The 17,494-nt window shown below is 39.9% G+C and overlaps 1 protein-coding gene across 1 annotated transcript in view; it reads left to right on the forward strand.

Annotated features, from left to right (window-relative positions):
* The window catches only part of PLCE1 (phospholipase C epsilon 1), a 275,357-nt gene that overhangs the window by 223,849 nt on the left and 34,014 nt on the right, over positions 1-17,494 (forward strand). The window contains exons 16-21 of the mRNA XM_082673434.1: positions 2,993-3,100; positions 4,235-4,351; positions 7,550-7,708; positions 11,532-11,661; positions 15,992-16,113; positions 16,997-17,114. Of these exons, the coding sequence (XP_082529560.1) occupies positions 2,993-3,100; positions 4,235-4,351; positions 7,550-7,708; positions 11,532-11,661; positions 15,992-16,113; positions 16,997-17,114 (754 nt within the window). The remainder of the gene's footprint in view (positions 1-2,992; positions 3,101-4,234; positions 4,352-7,549; positions 7,709-11,531; positions 11,662-15,991; positions 16,114-16,996; positions 17,115-17,494) is intronic.

The raw sequence follows: 17,494 nt of genomic DNA on the forward strand, positions 1-17,494 counted from the left end.
AATTAGATTTTCCCATGGGAAAACTATCTAATTGCTTCACTAAATGCTAAATAAATCAATATATTGTAGTGGGAAAGCATAGCAGAAAATGCAACTGTCTGTGAAGTTATTCCCAAAATATTATTTGTTTTGGTTTTCAATTTGTCAGAAAATTAATCTATCCCTATGGCAACCAACAAAAAAAAATTTTACAGACTGCAGGCACTGTCCCTACACATTTAAATTCATGGGAATATTCTTGAAAACTCAGAAGGATCTCTGGACTAGAAAAAGCATATCCTTTTGACCTAAACATCCAGCTCTCAATGATCCATATGTCTGTTGCTTCTGTTATATTTTCTGCAACATCCTTGTCTATGCTGCCTGTTTTCTGAACTCCCACAAGGTGAGTTAATTATGGGAGGAGCTAGCTACGTCCAGGTGTGTGTGTGTGTGTGTGTGTTGGGGGGGTCCAACTGTAAAAATTGTACTGTTTACACAAACCCAGCAGACTTGAGCTTCCTTTATTCTGATAAAGGTCTATATATTCCTCAAAGCATTGGTCAAACTTCTGTCCCAAAGCTTATCTGGTATGGAGTATGTATTTTATTTTATTTTATTATAGAAATCCATTTTTAATTTATTTATTTTACTTTTGGCTGCATTGGGTCTTCGTTGCTGTGCGTTTTGGGTTTTCTCTAGCTGTGTGGAGCGTGGGCTACTCTTCATTGCAGTGCGCAGGCTTCTCATTGTGATGGCTTCTCTTTGTTGAAGAGCACGGGCTCTAGGTGCGCGGGCTCAGTAGTTGTGGCATGTGGGCTCAGCAGCTGCGGCTCACGGGCTCTAGAGTGCAGGCTCAGTAGTTGCGGCGCACGGGCTTAGTTGCTCCGCAGCATGTGGGATCTTCCCAGACCAGGGCTCGAACCCGTGTCCCCTGTATTGGCAGGCAGATTCTTAACCACTGTGCCACCAGGGAAGCCCTGGAGTATGTATTTTAAACTCTAAAATCTAAGGGCTTTTATTATGAAATGAAGATGTGTCCTTAGAGTAGTGATTTTCAAAATAAGAGTTCTGTCAAGGGGCCTCAGCTGCTGACACAGAAGAGCAGACAGTCACTGAAGAGCAGACTGCCACGGAAGATTTGCTCTTTTATGTACTTTATATATTGGCCCTCCATTTGTACCGAGTATTCCAAGGTTAAAAGAAGTTTGAAATCCATTGTTCTAGGGGAAAAGAATAAAGTGTGTGTGTGTGTCTGTGTCTGTGTGTGTCTGTGTGTCTGTGTGTGTATTTATCCCAGGAAAATAAGCAGGGACCATTGTCCTAGCTTTAATTCCTACTGCATATATACATATATATTTGACATCAGGGAGGTTTTTTTTTTTTACTCCTTAACATACACCTCAAGTAGAGATTGTCACAGCCTTTGAATAAGGCACAGAAACCCCTCAAATAGACTCACTGATGTGATTAAACTTAGTATGAAGCTCCCTTTTATTTCATTTCTTACCACTCTCTGCTCTCTCTCAGCTCTCCCAGTTACCTCCCACGATTACTGTATGGGGCAGATGAGAAGTGAGAAAAAGCTCTGTTCTCACCTGGAATTTGCAGCCCTGGTTCTCCTATTCTAGCCACATGTGGAAGCCTTAATGTCATGCAGACATTGATAAGGACCTTTAGTCTTTTCATACTGAAAACCCATCTCATCTGCTGCTGGTCAGTGAACATTCTTCCCAGCGAGGCTCACTACAGAGATGAGGGAGCCTCACTTCCCACCTGTCATATTACACGACAGTTTTCAGCCCAAAGCAACACACCTGTAGATACTCTAGTGCTGACAGACACTGATAGCCTTGGGATTCTTTGCCAAAGAATCAGTTCCCCCTGGGAAGATAGGTCACCTAGGAAAACCGGGTGCTGTATGCTGTGCAATGGGAAGAATCTACCAAGTATCTCATATAAAAACATTAAAATAAGGGGGATTCCACTATCCAAGTTATGTTGCAGCAAGTCTAATGGCCACTAGCCCCCAGTACTGGACTGCTGTCACATGAAAATAGTTAGGTGAATTCTTAAATCAGAGAGTTGGCCTATTCACAGATATATCCACCTTTGGTTTTGGTTGACCCTTTCAAAATATGGTCATCTTTAAGATAGTCCACAAATACAGTCTATGGAGGAAGAAGTTGCTCCAAGCAAACGTTACAGAGATGCAACCCAAGCACATATATCAGGAGCTCTGCTTCCAGCTCTAGATCCAGAGAAGCAAATAGGTATCATCTCATCTAATTCACTGGTAGTGTTTCCTGGAGTTCTTTGCTGAGGAGGCTGTGAGATAACACATCAGAGCTTAGGGGGCAAGTATATTATGATTGATTACTGATGACTGCTATGGGTGTGCAGAGGGGACTTTATGGATTATTTGTCATCTCTGCTGTAGAGGCTGTTCTAGGATTAGACAGCAAGGCAAATCCTTGATAACTCCCTGCTTCTACTCTTCTCCCATGCTATATGTTCACAGCAAAGGTATTAGGTGGTGACAGAATGTGTGTCTAAATAGAGGAGATTTTATCCTGATTGGTTTTATATAAATGTTTGGCCAGTTCACTAAGGAATCAGTGGCCTCATTTCCACATCAGCACCTGTGTCACCTCCACTCACATCTGCCCAGATAGAGTTATAGCCTGGCTGTCTCATTTCAGGATGCACCATGTGTAGGTCCCTTGAGGGACCAAAGTTGATGGGAAAATTGTCATATGTTTTTGCTATCAAATTTTACCTTCCAATAGTATTCAGCTCTGGTAAGCACTCTTTCTACCTTAATCTATTCTCTCCCTTCCCCACCCCGATAAATTGTGGCCTTCGGCCAACATGTAATATTTCTTTTCAATCTTAGGCCCTTCTGTTTTAGCCTGGAGAGTGAACACTGATATGTGGAAGCCTGTGCTGGGTTTAATTTGAGACTTTATCTCCATTTGCTCATCTGGGGTGGATTCATTCATTGATCCCACAGGTCCTCCTGCAAGGCTGTAGGAGTGTAGAGTTGGACTGCTGGGACGGAGATGATGGGATGCCCATCATTTATCATGGACACACCTTGACAACCAAGATCCCCTTCAAGGTAATGCTTCATAACTTTCTTTAAATCAGATCACAAAGAGTCATTATCTTCATTCGTGATTTAAATGAATGACTCTTCCAAGTTATACCTTAGTTTGGGAGTTCTTATCCTGGGTCTTAAGGCTTCCCCAAATTGTGTGGGATGTACACATGTTCATTTTCCTAGGAGTTGATCTAGAACTCTCCTTAGATTCTCATTTGACCAAAGTTTAGTAACCATTACCTTAAATTAGTTATCATGTAATAATATTGTTGAAATTTTTACATCATAAGATGATATATAAAAGGCAGGGTCTGTTCTCTTGCTGTAGGAATTAAAGGTCATTTTTCCCGGTGTCCTGCTGACAAAGGCCAACATCATGTGTCAGGAGATGATTAAATGACATTATAAAGTAATGAGAATTGATTCCACCTAGGGAGATTGGCCACCCGGGAAGACTGGTTTCACTGTATTATTATTGCAAATTCTAAGTAGTTTATTTGTTCATTGTGCAATTACTGTCCTCATTCAGAGGGTCTTTGGCTGTAACATCATTTTTTTCTGAACCGTGGCTGGGCTGGAAGGAATTTTCTTAATTTCTGTCTTGTACGTGAAGATGGTGGCTAAAATGCATTTTCTTTTTAACTCATTTTCCTATTCAGCCCTCTTAAAACTTTTTGTACCCTATATTGAGGGAAGGAGTAGTTGATAACTGTGTTTACATACATGCATAAATATATGTGAATATGTGATACATGTCTTATTGCCCCAAGTAGATTTGATTATAAACTCCTTGAAAGCAGGAAAGTATCTTACGCCTTATCATTTTTGATGCTGTAACTAAAACAGTGTCTTTTACTTATACTCAGTATATATATATAGATATAGATATAGATATATAGATATAGATTTGTTAAATTCAGGATACTGATAGCTGTTCCTCATAGTATGTGAACAATACTCAATATGAATAGTTTAATGTACTTATAGAAAATAGCCTGTTGCTTAACTTGAAAATACATTTGAAAAGATAAAAACCACTTTGGCCAGAGTCTTCTGCATAAACAGTTTAGACGCTTTCTGTGGCTGTAAATGCCTTGCCTTTTGACACCTTGGGCAGATATCTGAACTCTCATGAGCTGTTTTGGCTCACAGGAAGTGGTTGAAGCCATCGATCGCAGTGCCTTTATCAACTCTGACCTCCCCATCATCATATCTATTGAGAACCACTGTTCATTGCCTCAGCAACGAAAAATGGCAGAAATTTTCAAGGTAAGGTATCAGCTAAATGACGGGATGGTATCTTGGCCTTTGTCTTGTGACTGTTGTTGAGCTTAATTTGGGGCCACTGTGGACCACACCACAGCTGGACCTCAGCTGTGAAGCACGTACAGTTAAGGTCCCTCAGACCTGAGAAATAGGGATACCCTGGGAGTTTGGGCTCTCTCTTGAGTGGTCCATCTTTTCAGCTGGAGTGATAGAAGCACTGTTCTGTGGTCTCCTGAGCATTTCCAGAAAACCTTCGGAGATAACAAGAGACCAACTTTCCAACACTTTTGGTACCACAAATCAGGGATGCCAGGATGTCACCTGTCAGTTGTATGTGGAAAAGCTGAAAATATCTCAGGGCAAATAAGTCAAATCTTCTTGTGGCCCAACTTCATAGATGGAGATCCAAGGTGACGAAGAGGTTAGACTGGCCAGAATAGTGCTGTTAACACTCGGCTCTTCCTTATACAAGGGAAATATAATGCAGACAGATTTAAGGGCAAATACGCCATTATACTTCCTCCTTCCTCCACTGGTAGAGGCGTTTATGGGAACATGGCTCTCAGTGGGAGGGAGGGGCATGGCTAGAGGGAAATGTCCCCAAATACTAACGTCAACAAAACTAATTAGCCTTTCATGTTGCCTTTTCTTTGCCATCATTTAGAATAATGGTCTCTAAACCTTTTTGATTGCATACCCCATCAGTAAAATATACCGTGTATTCCTGTGGTGTGTGTATTGACTTATTCATAAATTATATACATATCCTACTTATTAACATATTTTATACATTAATTAAAACATGCAAAAATAGAACATAAAAGAGAGTAACATAGAAAGGATAAAGTAAAGAATAACTTTTAAATACTATTATTTATTAATGATACAAAAACCCTTTTGCTATTATAAAAAAAATTTTAAATAAACTTATTTATTTATTATCTAAATTTTTAGTGGGAGTAATATGATTAAATACACTTCATTATTTTGGAAATTTTTGTGATCACTGACTTGAATGTCTGGTTTTAAGTTTAGTTTATTATTTCAATATTTGGCTTTAACAGCTATAGTAGCTGATAAAAATGCCTTACAAAGATACCTGTATCCAGATGGAAAAGGGGTGTCATTAACTGCACTTGCTAAATCATGGTACTCATTTCTCAATTCCATTAATGAGGCAAAGGTTCTTATTGGAATTTGGCTAGACAATTTATATGTTTCCTGGTATCAATCAGCTTTTCTTATAAACTAATTGAAAAGGTGTTGCCTTTTTTTTTTTTTTTTTTTGCGGTACGCGGGCTTCTCACTGTTGTGGCCTCTCCCATTGCGGAGCACAGGCTCCGGACGCACAGGCTTAGCGGCCATGGCTCACGGGCCCAGCCGCTCTGCGGCATGTGGGATCTTCCCAGACCGGGGCACGAACCCGTGTTCCCTGCATCGGCAGGCGGACTCTCAACCACTGCGCCACCAGGGAAGTCCGAGGTGTTGCCTTTTATATTTTTAACATATGAGTTCAGACTCCAGTAAATCCTTCATTTAGAGGATTTTTTAACCATTAGAAAATCTGCTTCCAGGTAGCCTGAGTGTGCATACATAAGAGTTTTTATGTTAACACACATTGTTTCCTACAACAAAATCACATCACAATAGAAATATTTTTAGACAGCTGTCTTTACTCTTTCCAGAACACAGATTTTATCTAAAGAGCAAATACGTTCAGGCTTCCCTGGTGGCACAGTGGTTAAGAATCTGCCTGCCAATGCAGGGGACACGGGTTCGAGCCCTGGTCTGGGAAGATCCCACATGCTGCAGAGCAACTAAGCACTAAGCCCATGCGCCGCAACTACTGAGACTGTGCTCTAGAGCCCGCGAGCCACAACTGCTGAGCCCGCGTCCCACAACTACTGAAGCCCGTGCGTCTAGAGCCCGTGCTCCGCAACGAGAGAAGCCACCGCAATGAGAAGCCCGCGAACCGCATCGAAGAGTAGCCCCCGCTTGCCGCGACTAGAGAAAGCCCACGCGCAGCAACGAAGACCCAATGCAGCCAAAAATAAATAAAAAAAATAAATAAATTTATTTTTTTTAAAAAGCAATTACTTTCTCACTCAGTGTTAAAACGTTACCCTTATCATATAGGAACAGATTAACAGTGATTTTATCATCATCATCATCATCGTCTGGTAACAAAGTACAGCTACCCACTATAAACACAGAAAAAGTCCGAAATTTTAGGATACTTTTTTTTTTAAAGAAAATTGTATAACTTAGAATACTCCTTTAATTTACTGCTTTCTCCTTATATAAAATGTGAGCTTCTATATGTTGTAAAAGATTTTCATAATCACTTTTCATCTCATTACAAAATATTTCAAAGAGAAGTCTTTTTGTGAAATTAACCACATGCCGTCACCAAAGCACCCAAACTGTCATCATCTCAATAAGCTGTTAGCAAACAAAGATGTGAGGGACTCACCTTTGCTCCCTCTGCGTCAAGAGATTCCCTCCTCGTCCCTCAGGGACCTTCACGAACAGTGCCTGACATACAGACTGAGGGCGCCATTTTCAGTCTGTACGTTAAGCACTAATAAGCTTCCATTTTGTTCTTTTTTTCATTAAAAAATAACCAGAAATGGAAACTGACATGTTTTCTACCCTCACCCCAAATGGGTCGTCCTGTGCCTTCCCCCACCACCCCCCTCCTTGGGGGATACACATTTCCCTTTGAAGACCAGTGCTCAGAAAAGCTTTATGAGAATGCTGTCTGTGGTTCCTTATACTCAGTGGTGACAAATTCTCCCTATTATTTTTCATTTTTGTCCCCACTTCCTACCTACTTCAAGGTTTGTATCCTTGTGACTTCTTACCCATGTCTGGAACAGACCATATTCTACAAATCACAGCCTCTAACTGAATCTCTTTTTCTTCTTTAGTACATCAGACCCCAGAGTATTTTTCTAAATAGTTAGAGCTGGGCCCCCCTGGAGAGGGGCCTAGACCCCTCCTCCTGGCCTTCTAACCACTTCCCTTCTTTCCAGTAAGAAACTATTCAGGGCTGGGGAGCGGGGGACACACGGATACAACATCTTTCCTAGTTTCTCTTCCTGGGATTTTTAGAACAATTCAACTGGGCTGAAATATCTAGCTGATGATTCAGGTATAGATAAAGGGCATTGATTACTTGTTTTCCTTTATTGTTTTTAGACTGTGTTTGGAGAAAAACTGGTGGCTAAATTCTTATTTGAGAGTGATTTCTCAGATGATCCAATGCTTCCCTCACCTGACCAACTCAGGAGGAAAGTACTTCTCAAAAATAAGAAGTTAAAAGCCCATCAGACACCGGTGGATATATTAAAGCAAAAGGTACTGTCTTATTAAAGAAGTTATGAGTATGCTGTGTGCCCAGAACAAAGAAATTCATGTCATTCTAACCTTTCAGATGACTGATGGGTAACCAGTTTTTGAAGATTCAGTTTCCCTGAATGATACATTTGATTTTTGGCTTTCCACTGAATAGACTGATAAATACTCTTCCCACTTACATAAACTTTTGTTTTGAAAAATTGATGTAGAATGTACCTCATTATTTAATTTATTCTGAGCAGGATAATAAGTGACTCTTGTCTCTGGGCCTGGGCTTCACCACTGTCAATCCCACAGTGGTCGCTATAGTCCGCTTTAAGAAGAGTCCCCTGTCGGGAGAGCACTTGGACATGGGGTTATGACTCCTGAGGTCAGTAGTAGAACCCCAATAGCAGCAGCCCTGTGCTCCCAGCATGGAAGTTGGCACAGTGTATCACTGTGGCATATGGACCCCAAGGCACTTCTGTACCTGCCTCACCCATGGAGATCTAGTCCCCGAGCACCACAGACTTGCCTATGTAGGAGGGCCCTCAGCCCAAGGATCTGTGAAAAAGTTCAGGTCCAGGACCACTGAGTCCATATGCCAGGTTGAACTTACTCATCCCACAGACTGACAGCTGCCAAAACTATTTGTCCTATGTAGGAGAGCACTGTTGGCCCTGAAACACCACTTTTGAAAATTACAGCAACCAAGAGTTGCTGCATGAACCTCAGCCCCCCGCAGGACTAGAATGGTGCAGCCCCGGCAGCGTGGACAGTCCAAAGTAAAACTAGGTCACGGCCTAGAGCTTTTAATTTCTCTCTGAGCATCACCTCCAAGCCTCCAGGCCCTACTCCAGCTCTGCTTTAAGTGGTTCCCAGAGAACAGATGGATTCTACGAGCCCAACAGATTTGGAATCTTTGTCCTAAGTCATTGATTAAAAAATGTCAAGTCGAGCTGTACAGCAGAAACCAACACAATATTTTAAATCAACTATACTCCAATAAAATGTTTTTTTTAAATTTCAAGTCAGATTGAGTCGAAAGTCCAGTTTGACCTAGTTGACTAGTCTGTTTGGAACAATCGTCTAATCTTCACTTCCATTAAGAATGTTTGGATATTCTTCCATCTGTGGATATGCTTAGATTTGTGAATCTTAAGACGTGATTTCCAGAAGTCAATGCTCAGGGTCTGACAGCACAAGGACCGTGAAACCATCACCTCTCTTAATTTGAACTTTATACCTCAGTTAACACAACCTAGAACTGTTCTCGCTTTTTAAATTCTTTAACGCCTACCAGGCTCATGTTGAGTTTGTGGAGAGCAAAGAGTTCAGTTATTTTCACAGGACTAAACTTATGCCTAGTCTCCCCATTTTTCCAGGTTTACAATTAATTTTAAATTTTTGTGTAGCAGGAGTCTCACATTTATCTCTGTTAAACTTGCTCTTCTTGGTTTTGGTTTGTTATTATAGCATACAAGGTTCTTTGTGGATTTTGACATCTGTCATCCAATTATTTATTAGCAGTTTTCCAAATTGTGCCTTCACCCAAGTTGCCCTTGAGCCGGACGGCCAAGTGGAGAGCCCTGTGGCCCTTCTTGCAGGACCTCCCTCAAGTTTAGGTGATTATCACTCTTGTCTGGTGCTCTCTTCTCTGAAGCCCAGACTTCTGCAGAATCTGCTTCAACCTCTTTCTTTATAGAATAGAAATTGAGATCTAGGCATTTATGGGACTTTCTCCAAGCCACCCAGTTCATAGTGGCAGAGCCAGGATTCTGATTCAGGTCTTCAGGGAACACCTTGTCAAAGACAACACAGAAGTAGGATACGTTGATAACAATCACTGGGGCATTTTCAAAGACACAGATTCTTAGGTCCCAAATCTGCCCAACTACATCAGGATTTCCATAAGGAAGACTTGGTAATCTGTTTATTTAAAAATAATTCTTATCCTCATTTTTTTACATAACAGCTATTAACACGCATGGAGCTAGTGTTCCATAAAAACGTTGAGCCTGGACAATGCCCAGTTATCTGGAGTAGACTGCATGTAAAAGATTTATCTCGATATCAACATAGCCTACATTGTATCTTCCTTATGTATATATTTTTATTATAAAGGTAATATAACCACATTTCGGAAAGCTTAAAGAAGAATTATTTTAAAACACATAATTCCAAAGCCAAACACAACTTTTATCACAAGGATTCTTAATCTTAGTAATATCCACAGACAGAATTCAGGGGGTCCATGAAATTAGATGAAAAAAATTAAATTTTTTTTTGGCTGCGCCATGCAGCTTACAGGATCTTAGTTCCCCAACCAGGGATTGAACCCGTGCTCCCTGCAGTGGAAGCACAGAGTCCTAACCACTGGACCAATAGGGAATTCCCGAAAAAAAATTACATCTTCATTTTCACTAACCTCTAGCTGAAAGTTAGCCTTTCCTCTGATTATAAATGTAGGGAACAAACCACAGTAAAGTTGGCAGCATCTATGTCTCTGTCACCAGTAGAAATCACAGATGTTTCATATTATATCACAGTTGTTGCTAATATCTCCAAGAATTATTTATGCTCATCACTATTTCAGAAACGTTACTTGACCTACCATTATATATTTTTACTATGTTAATAAATAAACATATATTCCTATAGCACAAATTTTTTTAAGATTTAATAACTGTATCAACATTCTTTTTTTCCTCTGTAATCTTATGTATTTTGTTCTATGCATTTAAAATATCATTCTGAGAAGGGACCTTACCTCACCAGACTGCCTAAGGGGCCTGTGCCATAAAAACAGGTCAAGAATCCCTACCGTATTAACATTTAATAGCTAGCCTTTTATGCACATCATTTTATATAATTATAATCATTATATGTAGACAGAAAGATAGTTATTGAACAAAGGATGTAGAATTATATATATATGCATAGATACATGTATACATGTATATGCTTACATGTCTAAATATTATTTATATCTATACACACACACAAAATTCTGTATCCTTTGTTCAATAAATACATATCACAATTATTTGTCAAGTCTTAGTCTCTCAAGCAGATACACCATAGTTTACTGACGTCATTCCTCTATTGTTGGACTTTTAGGTTGCTTCCTGTTTTTAATTCACGCAAGTAACTTTGCCTATATTTTGGACTATTTCCTTATGCTAGGCTCCCAGATTTATATTTATTCTTGTGTCCTGTGATATTCCTTCACAGTAATTGTAGTCAAATGTAGAAGCACATGACCTCCCCAACAGCACACATCAATTTTCCAGAAATCTCTAGGCCTATATTGTTAATCTGACTGACGGTTCAAATAAAGATCTGTTGAAAAAACTTTATTTAAACCAACTATTCTTTTAGTCTCATCCATAGGGATTCTAACATTTTTCTCAAGGTCAAAGGCCTTTGATACTATTTTAAGAAAGGGGAAAAAACCCGGTTTCTTAGCAGAGATTTACTTTTCCAAAATGGATGGGCTGATTTGCTTCTTCATCATTTGGGATTGATGGTGGTTCTCTGAAGCACCCAGGTTTCTCCTGGTGGGGTTGTCCTAGGAAACCTGGATGGCTGGGCACCACACACGGATTCCTTGTGATTGTTTCCTAAAAGCTCCTGGCTTCCTCCTGTAGGGACGTTAACATTCACTTAAGCATTGACGTTGTGCTTTAAGTGACTGTAGAGTTTTGGGGCTTTTCTCAAATAACCAAAATTAGGTTAAGCCACTTTTTATGACTGTGGTAAGCCTTAGGTGGTCATTTGGTAAGCTATAAATGAAAGTTTAGTAGCTGGGCATCTGCAGTCTTTAATTGTTGATATGTTACAGGCTCATCAGCTAGCATCCATGCAAGCTCAGGCTTATAATGGTGGCAGTGCCAACCCTCCACCTGCTAATAACGAAGAAGAGGAAGATGAAGAGGACGAATATGATTATGACTATGAATCCCTCTCTGACGGTAAGAAAGCCAACCCTATGCTATACGCAGGGAAGTGCCTGGAAGATTTTTCTACTGGGTTTTTTGGGTGTCTTTTTTTTCTTAGCAATAGACTTAGCAATAAGTCTATTGCTCCATAGACCAACAATACCGATTGTTGTAATATTATCTAAGAGTTTCTGGAACCCTGCTGCTTAGTAAGAAGGACCAAGCAAGGAAAGGGATTCTGTCAGCCACTACAGACACCACTCAAGGAAAGAATAGGAGGGTGTGGGAAGCAATCCAGGGGTTGTTCCTAAATTAGTTTCTAGAGGAAGAGGTGGAATTACTGCAAAGAGACCCCGTTCCCACCCTTTCAGCATCTGGTGTAGCGGATGCTCTTGGCAGGAATTGTAGACGAGGGCTGACTCTTTTCTCTCCCCTGCACCACCTGCAGGGGGCAGCATCGCGTTCCTGTGCTCTCTGCTGCTCCCCTTCACTCCCCGCCCCCCTTCCCTTGTTCTCACATTACTAAGCCAACCAGACATTTCCTTCTGACCCCACCGAAAAGATATGGGTGATGGCTAATGGTGCAATACAAAAAAGTCACATGAATGATGTTACTTACCTATTAAACGTGAAGGATTCTTCTTAGGAGATAATTAGGTTTCAGTTGTGTTTCATTTGCACTAAATTAGTGTCATTTGCTAGAGATTGCAAAATGTTTTCTCAGGTACCACTGCTGATGGTAGACTGTTTAATTTTGGCAACTTCTGAAAGACAAATATTCAGTAATGAAAAGAGACCAAAGTTCCTGTTTATTTAAACGTTATAAATGTAGACTATATTACTTCTCTGTAGGATTTTGTCTTGTTAATATGCAGATATGCCCAGACCAGCAACCGTTTACCACTTGCATTAAGAGAATCAAGCTACACTCCTTCAAATATCTGCTTCTCACGCAGCACGATTGTCTCCTGGTCGTGTTTGGTTTTGTGAACCTCCATCATAGCCAGCAGCTACAGTCCAACCTCTTTCTGCCCCCAAATACAATACTAGTCTCTGTCCATGTAATATTTGTCCTTAATAATTGTTGATTGCTTCATATAATCAACTAAAAGCCAATGTACCCGACCTGAAGTCCCATCAGATAACACGAGGGCATATTCTCTAATGGGGAGGACGAAAGTGGGAGAAAATGGGAAAGAGTCAAGGTCATTTCTTGTATCCTATTCCTCAGAAGTCGTGGGAGTATGAATCTTTTTATATTGACTTATTCCTCCCCGTGGATCTCTACCACAATCATGGTAATGTTGTTTCATAGAACAAATTTATTTGATAAGAAATGAAAACCACATTTGAGAAATCAACCAAATCCAGATGTTATCTGCCCCTGTGAGAAGTTAGTGCTCTGGAAGATAAATTCACTCTCTATCATAAAATACTTCTGTGTTTTTTTCTGTACTTTTGAAAACAGGAAAGAAAAGACTTTTCTTAATTATTAGTAATAGTAGTATAGGAAGTTTTGATATGCAGATAACAAAATGCATAGGGAAGGTGGGGGAAGGAGCTTTCTGATTTATTTTCAGTTAGGAGGGTAAAATTTAAACCCTACCCCACTGAATCTCTAGGACAGTTGCACGCTTTTTAAAAACCCACATGTGCTGGGGTGGGGTATACATGGAAAGCACCCTCAGGTTCTGCTCCAATAGACTGTGAGACCTTGGGTCAATGTCTTTTCACCACTCTAGACTTTAGGCCCCTCAGAGGCATAATGGGAAGATTTTGTTACAGGTTGTCAGATGTTCTCCCTTCTAGCACTAACATCTATGATCTATGACAGTTAATTCCAATACCACCACATGATAATTTCCCATTTCATGAAAAGAGTCCTTTGACTGGCGGATTCCCAAATAGGCCTTGTAGTTGATTATGCCGGGACTTATTTAAGCTTACCCTATTAAGGCTTCCTAATGCTACTGTTAAATGCCAGACAGTCTTGCACTTTCGGTCATGGTTTGTGGTGCCGAGCTCATCCCTGCCTCCTTCCCTCAACCTTACTTTCTCTGGCTGAGATGAGAAGAAAACAGAAACCTGCTTGCTAAGGGTAGGACCATTCCCAGCTTCTTAGCAGGACCCCAAACGTTTCTAAGCTTCTTGTAATGATGGATCCCTTTGAGGATGAGATGGAAGCTGTGACCAGTCCCCTCAGAGAAATAAACATGGTCTCAAATTTCTACATAAAATTGCAAGAGTTTTCACAGGCCTTCTGAGCCCCTCGCAGGTACCTCAGGCTAGAAACCCGTCTCTAAAGTCTGGGTGGCCCAGTTTATCTCTGTGACAGCTCTAGTCCTCAGTTTTCACATATATAAAATGAGCAAATTCGTCTAAAACCTCTTTTGGCTATAAAAATGTGATAGTTCTGGGCTTCCCTGCTGGCGCAGTGGTTAAGAATCCACCTGCCAATGCAGGGGACATGGGTTCGAGCCCTGGTCCGGGAAGACCCCACATGCCGCAGAGCAACTTAAGCCTGTGCTCCACAACTACTGAGCCTGCGCTCTAGAGCCCGCGAGCCACAACTACTGAAGCCTGCATGCCACAACTACTGAAACCTGCATGCCTAGAGCCCGTGCTCTGCAACAAGAGAAGCCACCGCAATGAGAAGCCTGTGCACCACAATGAAGAGTAGCCCCTGCTCGCCACAACCAGAGAAAGCCCACACACAGCAAAGAAGACCCAACACAGCCAAAAATAAATAAAATAAAATACATTAATTTAAAAAAAGAACGCTTTAAAAGAAAAAATGTGATAGTTCCTAGGCACAAAATTACTTCCAGAAAATCTAAAAGAAGTTGCAAATGAGGCTCAAGTATTTCAAGAACTGCTTCTCTGCCTTTTGGCCACTAAGTTCTTGATGAATATTTATTCAATTAAATTTTATTAAATAAACATCAGTTAATTTTTTCCCAACCTTGCTGTTTATCTTGACTAGCTTTGAACATGCACTAGAGTAGAGATTTGAATTTCCAACTTCATATAGACATTCTATGACTTCGTATATATGAAGTCTAATGACTGCATGATTCTAACAAATTAATCAATTTATATCCATTTGACATAAAGTATTTTGGGGAGTATTAGGACAATCAGTAGCTGAAAATACGCAATGTGAATGTGGCAGCGTGATTAACATTAACAATGTTTGCACTTCTTTTATTGCTAGCCTTTGCATCCCTTAATAGTCAAAATATTACATCGATGGAAGATTTCTTATTTCATTTACCTTGTAATCTAAGCTGTTGTTATTCATGCTTTGCTTCATACCTTAGTTTAATTTATCTGGCTTTTTGCCTTTATTTTCCTTACTTTTATCCCCTTTCTGATTCTGTTTTTCTGTAGCAGATGTCCTTACTGCTTCTCCTGTTCCTAACAGTCAGGAAGGTAAAGCCACTTGAACCTGACCTTGTAACTGCATGAATGTCGGCATTCTGTTTCCATTTGCTTAGGCCTGATTAGCATGAAGTTGTGACCCTCATAAGAATAAAAATGTAGTTAAATGATTGATCTCGTTTATTTCTTGGCAGCCTGCATGGCCCTGATTTGGTATAAGGATATTTTGGTCTAAGCATTTGTGATCTGATGAGATAGTAAAATCATGGGTGAGAAATGAGCTTTCTTGTTTTTCGTTTTTCCTTTTAAAAGAACATAATCATGTTATATCTCTAACACCTTTAAAATCACTTTGAATAGTAATACCAAAACAAGAGCAAAGTATAAGATTATCTGTCATACTTTGGAAATTTTTAGATATATTTTAATTCCTATCCTTAAGATTTTCCCTTAATAAATTGATAGACAGTTATGAAAAAATTACTTTCCAATTAAGCATAATTGTGAAAACTACATTGCAAATAAGTGTCTTTTTCCCTCCGGTTTTGACATTTCTAGAGGTAAAAAAAGCTAATAGCTTCATTTTAAAGTGAGAGTGATTACATCATGCCTGTACCATCTAGAAGTGCTTCAACCACTAAATCCTTCCCAAACTTGTGTGCTGAGAGCTTCTTGACAGGGTATCTTCCATAATGTTTGCACAGTTCCAACCATCTGTATGAAAATGAGCTTTCTCATTTAGATTACGTCTATATGGTACCAAAACTACCGGTAAATTAGTCTATTCAATCAAAAATAAATGTATCATTTAACAATTTTTAAAATTATACTTCAAGCCATCATTTTGGTAACATGTAGCCAGTGCCTCAGTCTTACATTACAGATAAGCACAAGTACCTGGATATCCTTGCAATGATGTAGCCATAGCCCTTAAGTGAAGCATTCAGTTCTTGTTTGCTGAAGCCTGCCAACTCATTTTCAGACAACATTCTAGAAGACAGACCTGAAAATAAATCATGTAATGACAAACTTCAGTTTGAGTATAATGAAGAAATCCCCAAGAGGATAAAGAAAGCAGATAACTCTGCTTGCAACAAAGGAAAGGTGGGTGAATGGTTTCTGTTAAATTACACTTGGACCGTCAGTTTCAGATAGGATTTCACTCCCTCCCTATCCTTTCCCTTCACCTCTCCGCTCACTTTCCCTTAGACACCAAAGTCCATATGGTGATGATATGGGACCCCCATCTGCAATTTATAGAAGGTTAGTCATCGATTCGTCCAGCCAATACCTACTGAAGATGTAATGTGTGGCAGGCACTGAGATAGCGCAGGAGGTGATTTGGCCATGGAGACAAACATGTAAACAGTGCTTCTAGATAAGTACAAAGAACAGTGATTACACAGTGTAATCAGAGCATGATGATGTTGAGAAGCAGACAGAAACAGGGCATTCAGACCAGGAGGCTGGTACATTCAAGGAATTGCTAGAAGTTTTAAAGATGTTTGGGATGACCAGGAAGATAAACAGGGCTGATTGGGAAGTGTTAACAGAGGAAGGACAACAAGAATAGAAAGAAAAATGAGATACCCGGACCCAACCCCCAAGTGCCTCACAGTGTATAGACTCTGAGCAAATCTATAGACATAGTTACAGTGATATTGTTGGACAACAAAATAATAAAATACGCCAAAAATTTGAGCCACAGAAGACACATACTCCACTATCTGTTCGTTCAACAACTATGCGTTGAATGTTCCACATTTAAGACGCTGGACTGTGCTCTGAGGGAAGATGAAGAATGAGTTAGACTCAGCCCTTGCTCTCAGAAAGGTTTTCTCTAGGGAAGGTGTTAGGACATGTATATGGATAAGATAGAGCAAGTGAAACACAGTGATGACATGAGAAAGGAACAAAGAGCTTTAGGGATTCCAAGGTGAGTGGCATATACCTTCCCTGTAAACCAGTATCATTTTTCCCTTGTTAGGTTTATGACATGCAACTGGGAGAAGAATTTTATCTTCCTCAGAATAAAAAGGAAAGCAGACAGATTGCACCAGAGCTTTCTGACCTTGTCATCTATTGCCAAGCAGTAAAGTTTCCAGGTAAGAATAGACAGCATCAAATGAACTTATTTACAAACAGAAACAGACTCACTGACTTAGAGAATGAACTGGTGGTTGCCAGGAGTTGGGTGGGGGGAATAGTTAGGGAGTTTGGGATTTACATCTACACACTGTATTTAAAATGGATAACCAGCAGGGACCTAATGTATAGCATAGGGAACTCTGCTCAGTATTATGTAACAACTTAAATGGAAAAATAATTTGGAAAAGAATAGATACATGTGTATGTATAACTGAATCACTTTGCTGTACACCTGAAACTAACACAATGTTGTTAATCAAGTACTCCAATATAAAATAAAAGTTAAAAAAAAAAGAATAGACAGTATATAACTGATTCACTCTGTTATAAAGCAGAA

Source organism: Grampus griseus (genome assembly GCF_964374135.1).
Source record: "Grampus griseus genome assembly, chromosome: 16".
Classification (NCBI taxonomy): Eukaryota; Metazoa; Chordata; class Mammalia; order Artiodactyla; family Delphinidae; genus Grampus; species Grampus griseus.